At 40.1% G+C, this 5,759-nt stretch overlaps 1 protein-coding gene across 1 annotated transcript in view; it reads right to left on the reverse strand.

Moving 5' to 3' along the window:
• Nucleotides 1-5,759, reverse strand: part of oclnb (occludin b) — a 47,180-nt gene that overhangs the window by 16,193 nt on the left and 25,228 nt on the right. Inside the window, exon 5 of the mRNA XM_037680633.1 lies at nucleotides 2,744-2,859. Within this exon, the coding sequence (XP_037536561.1) occupies nucleotides 2,744-2,859 (116 nt within the window). The remainder of the gene's footprint in view (nucleotides 1-2,743; nucleotides 2,860-5,759) is intronic.

A 5,759-nucleotide genomic window follows, 5' to 3' on the forward strand; every position in this document is an offset into this window, starting at 1 on the left:
ATAATTGTATATAATATATATATATATATATATATATATATAAAATTATAAGTATAATTATAAGAAATTATAAGTATAATAATAAGTAATACTATAAAGCGAATAAACAACACGCGGCTCAGCTGTCTCTCCACCCAGTTCTGAACAGCAGATACAGACAGTATCTCAGCTGTCTCTCCCTCCCCCCACTCGCATAGCTGAGCTTTTATCTCTCCCCCCACCCCGCTCTGGGATGCCGGTGTGGGCGCGGCTCAGCTGGGTCTCTCCACTCAGCTCTAAGGGTGCATTCACACCAGCCCTGTTTAGTCCGCTTTAATCGAACTCTAGCTTGTTTTCCTAGAAAGTCCGGTTCGTTTGGGGAGGTGTGAACACGCCATCGAACTCCGTCACGGAACGAAAAGGCAAACTCTGGCCTGGGCTAAAGCCTAGGTCTCAGTCCGGTAAAAGAGAACTCCAGCGCGGTTCGAGTACAGTGTGAATGTGAACAGACCGGGCCCCGCTCCACAAGCAAGAAGTGGAGTACAACGCAGGGCAAACAAACACGCATTTCTCTTACCTCATATGGAGCCGTCAGCTGCCTTGTGTGAAAAACAATATTCTCCATGGTCTTCTGCCTCATCTTCTGCTCATGCTGAGTCCATTTTTGAAAAATGACTAAATATAACTCCTAAAACTTGATGCCACTCCGTTTTTGTTTTTATTTCCAGAAGAAGAAGAAAAAATGTCTTCAGAGGTTTTTGTGTTGTTTCTTTCAGCAGTTCTTGGTGCAGCGCCCCCACAGGCGAGCGGGGGAATAGGTTGGTTCAACAGGTTGACTCGACTGCACAGTGCAGTGTGAATGCAAACGCACCAGCTCAAATGTAAACAAAATGTCATGAATACTGGTCCCCAACCGAACCGAGTCTACCGGACTATCAGGTGTGAATGCACCCTAAACTGCCAGTACAAACACACGCAGCTCAGCTGCGTCTCTTGAGTTCACAGTCGGTCCATGGACCAAGAACAGAGTCAGGTGATCAGAAACAAAGCATCAGAGAAATGGAATCATTTCTGTGAGGAAGCTGAAACACCAACAAGCTTCAGGGTCAGCTGGACACCTGTCACAAGTTCTGAAAGTTATAGCTCATTTAAACGCAACATATATTTAGTTTTATGTTACATTTATGCTCAACAGATCTTACGCTTCAGTTCATTTAGTTATTTTGGGAAAATGCACCTGCATTTTAGTTGTTGTGGTGGATTTATTGATCTACATTTTGTGCAGACTTTTTCAATCTAAATAACAGAAGGATCATTTTTATTTTTTATTTTTATACTTTGAGACGGAATACTTCCATCCATCCATCCATCCATCCATCCATCCATCCATCCATCCATCCATTATCTTCAGCTTATTCCAAAGTGGGGTCGCGGGGGCAGCAGCTTGAGCAGGGAGGCCCAGACATCTCTTTCCACAGCCACCTCTTCCAGCTCTTCTGGGAGGATTCCAAGGTGTTCCTAGGCCAATCGAGAGACATAGTCTCTCTAGCGTGTCCTGGGTCTTCCCCAGGGTCTCCTCCCAGTTGGACATGCCCGAAGGGGGCATCCTTAATAGAGCTCATGACCATAAAATTAACAGTTTTTTAATACATAATACTGCTTTGATTTCTGAAATTGATTGATTGATTTTTTTTTGTTATATCATGAAATTCATCGTTATCAGAATGCTCTGAAATATCACAATACTATATTTGAGCCATATTGCCCACCCCTACAAAGCCCTCCCCGGGACGGGGATTTGAACCAGGGTAACCTGCTCGATGAGAGGTAGCAGCTCTACGAACTGCGCCACCGTGCTGCTCGGGGAATGTCCCCTTCAAATATAATTGTTACGACACCTATGGGCCATCCAGACTCTAAACACCTGTTAAACTCCCTCAGTGCAATATTCTTCCAGTGCAATAAGTTGGTCACTTATGGAATATCCAGTCTGCTTCCACTACCTTACCTGTATCTTTCTGACCAGTATGTCTGTATTTTCACTATTGATGTTTCTTGTGTATGCATGTCTGAATTGTTGTGTATACAAGTATGTTGTTCCTTTCTTTTTTTAAATCTTTTTTTTTCTTAAAAAAAATCTTTTCAATACACTGTCAGTTGAGGCACCTTCCATTTCATTGTTCAGGCTGTGCAGTGACAATAAAGACTATTCTATTTTCTGAATAGAAACGCCTAAAAAGGCAGCCCCCTATTATTATCCAGCAAAAAAGGGTCTTGCTCTTCCTTCAACTTTAATGTGGCTCGAATCACAATGTGTACCTCCACAAATGTTATATCAAAACGACCGGCTTGGCACGGTGATGTATGCTATTACTTTTATTGCTGTTTCAAGTTAAAATGGCAACGTAATTTGCAAACAAAAACACCATTTTCTAATTGAAACGAACTATAAATCAGCCATTTTTAGGAATATTAAGCTAAAATTTGGTATGGTGGTATCTGACAGCGAAGCCCAATACAGTCCTGTCAAATTAAAATTTTAATTTGGACGCGATGTGGAAGTCCCCGTCAGTTTCTCCAGGAACCTTCTATTTTTGTATTATTATTATTATTATTATTATTAGAGGAAAACCAATGATCTCAGTCCTGAGTCCTCTGCTTTCCACAGAAATCTGTCAAAATGATTCTGGTGATGTGCTCCTAGTTTCTCTGATCAGAGGCCACGAGAGGCATCGTTAACATCCTGTGTTGGTGACCAGCTTACCCTGGCAGATACAGAGGCTTGTTGTAGTCCGGCTGGTCCAGAAAGTCTCTAGAACCTCCAACTTTATCATTGTAGTCGTTCAACATCACCTCTGGGTCACCGGACACATTTTTCACCTTGAGAGAGAAAACAGTTTCTGTGAAATTATTTTCAACTTCATACACACATCGGAAAGAGTGCTATAGTCTTGAAATGACATTAAAAGTCCCGGATTGTCTCGAGATATTCTGAAAAGTCTCAAAAAGTCCTGAAAAGTCTATTTGTAATGATACATAATTAGAACTTGAGAAACTGCATTACCTGCATAAATGCAGTGTGAATGCTTATTGCAGAATAGCTTGCTGAGAAACAGCTGAAATTAGCTAAAACATGCTGAAATGTAGCTGAAATTAAAAATAAGCCTAAATTAACAGAAGAAAGCAGAAATAACGTTTGCCCAATTAGGCTGAAAGAAGCAGAAATGAGCACAAAAAGGGGAAAATATCTGAAAAAGCTAAAATTAGCATTGTATGAGAACACCATCTCAGAAAAAGAGTTCACCTCAGCTCAAACAAACATCATTCATGTGTTTTTGTGTTGAAACTGTTTAAAATAAGATGCATCTATTCCCTTGGGAACAAACAGACCTTGTTTTACAAATGTTCTACTCAGTTCACAAACTTCTTAGTTGACACTAATATAAAATTAAAAAAAAACTGTCACTGTGTTAACTTCTCCGCCAATATGAACTAATTTCCCATGAAACAGACAGATCGTTTTAATGAGGGTTTTGGTTCAAACATCCAAACTCGCTACGCTGAGATTTCACCTTTATCAAAAAAGGAGTATTACTCCCAGAATGAGTTCCCATGAAGATGACACCATAAGAACCCCTTTGTTTAATGACATTCCCTTTTCAGGAGGTGGACAGCGACACATTTTGATAAACATTGCATGTTATTAAATCAAAGATGTAATTTCTGTTTTAATAATATCCGAATGTTTATTCATGAAAATGTGTGTTTTAAGTCATCTTTCTTCATTTGTATTATTTTCTCTTTTAAAAGGAAAAACTTTTAAGGCAGAGAGAAAAATGGACTTTAGATTTTATTTAACAAAGCCAAGAGTTAGGACCATCCCTCTTCCGAGAGGTGGACCTTCATCTCTAAAAACACAGACAGTTAAGTTTCACTTCTGGCACTTCTCCACAAGCACATCTACTTCTACAACTTCTGCTACACACTTCACTGAGGCTCTGTCACAAAAGACTTCACAGGAGTTTTGGAGAGAAAACTCCAGAGAGAAACACGCTTCTGCACAAGAGAACTGGAGAGAAGAAACCCAGTTTCTGCACTGGACTCAGAGAGGAGAGAAGCATCCTTTCTGCAGACATCTCAGGACGAGAGAAAGACACAGAACCTAACCGAACCAGAACCATCACACCACAGGAGTGGTAAATCCCAGCCGACTCCCATACGGACCATCGTCCCTCTAAGATGACAGGTGAACTTTAAGGAAAAATCAGCCTCTCAGTCTCCAGAACATCTGGGCTGGTACCATTTTAAGCAGCTGTCGGACCATTCTGGCATCTCATTCTGGTAGGACAAAGACTCTTCAATGCCTTTCTGGTGAACCTACATCAAACACACTACCGCTCACCTTAGACACAATTTTTAACCACTTCACAAAACAGTAACCAATCCAAAATCTGCCTTTTAAGTTTCACTGATTTGAATAATCAATTAGACCTTTGATACAAAGCTATTTGTTATTCAGTGAACTTTGTCATGCATAATTTTCATCACATATATCACAGATTATTATTTTTGTAAAAAAAACATAAAATCAACTACATTTGTGATTATTTTGGCATATCTGTGTGTATTAACTGATATGTTCGGGGAAACTAAACAGCCACTGGCCAAAAGGATGGCCCAGCACAGAAGATCAACATCATCAGGCCAGGATTCTGCGGTCTACACTCATCTCCAGGCCAGCAGTCACTCTTTCAAGGATGAAGATGTTCACATCCTGGACAGAGAGGAACGATGGTTTGAGAGAGGAGTAAAGGAGGCCATCTTTGTGAAAAGAAATCGTCCATCATTAAACAGGGGTGGAGGCCTCCGGGTTCAACTGTCCCCCTCTTACAATGCTGTGATTGCTAGTATCACTCAGCCCTCTGTGAGTAGTAAACAGCCATCAGTGTGCTAATGATCCATTGTTAGGCTGATGGTCCTTCTTGAGCATGTGATCAGCTGGTTTTGGTTGTCAGCAGCAAACTGGTTGATCCACTCTGAGAAGGTGCTATTTAAGAGACTGAGCTGAAAACAGCACCTCAGACTGAAGTCTCTCGGATGAGAGACGAAACGTTTCTTGATTTTTTTGCTTTGTTTTGTTTTTTGTTTTTTTGAATGTCCAGAGGACCAGATTGAACTTTTTTGGATTTTTCTACCTGGATTATTGAGCATGCATCAGGATATTAACTGATATGGTTTCAGTTTACGTTAATTTGGGGTTAAATAGAGACTGATTTTTCCTCTCAAAGAGAGTTGGTGCCCACACAACGAGGTTATTTGCATAATAAATGTATATCTTATGAGCTTAACTCATAACTGATAAATTACAATATATCCAGCCCCATATCCTTCTACAGCAGAAAAGAGCTAAATAGTAGCTGAAATAGCAGAAAAAGCTGAAACTTTAATATATACGTATATATACACACACAAACACACACGCGTATATACACAAACACACACAGGTACATATACGCACACACACACAGGTACATAGACGCACACAGATACATATATGCAGACAAACACAGGTACATATACGCAGACACACACAGGTACATATATACGTACACACACATACGTATACACACACACACACATACGTATACACACACACACATACGTATACGCACACACACACATACGTATACGCACACATATATACATACGTATACACAAACATATATACATACGTATACACACACATATATATACGTATATACACACATATACATACATAT

Source organism: Nematolebias whitei, chromosome 8, assembly GCF_014905685.2.
Source record: "Nematolebias whitei isolate Nwh7 chromosome 8, NemWhi1, whole genome shotgun sequence".
Taxonomy (NCBI): Eukaryota; Metazoa; Chordata; class Actinopteri; order Cyprinodontiformes; family Rivulidae; genus Nematolebias; species Nematolebias whitei.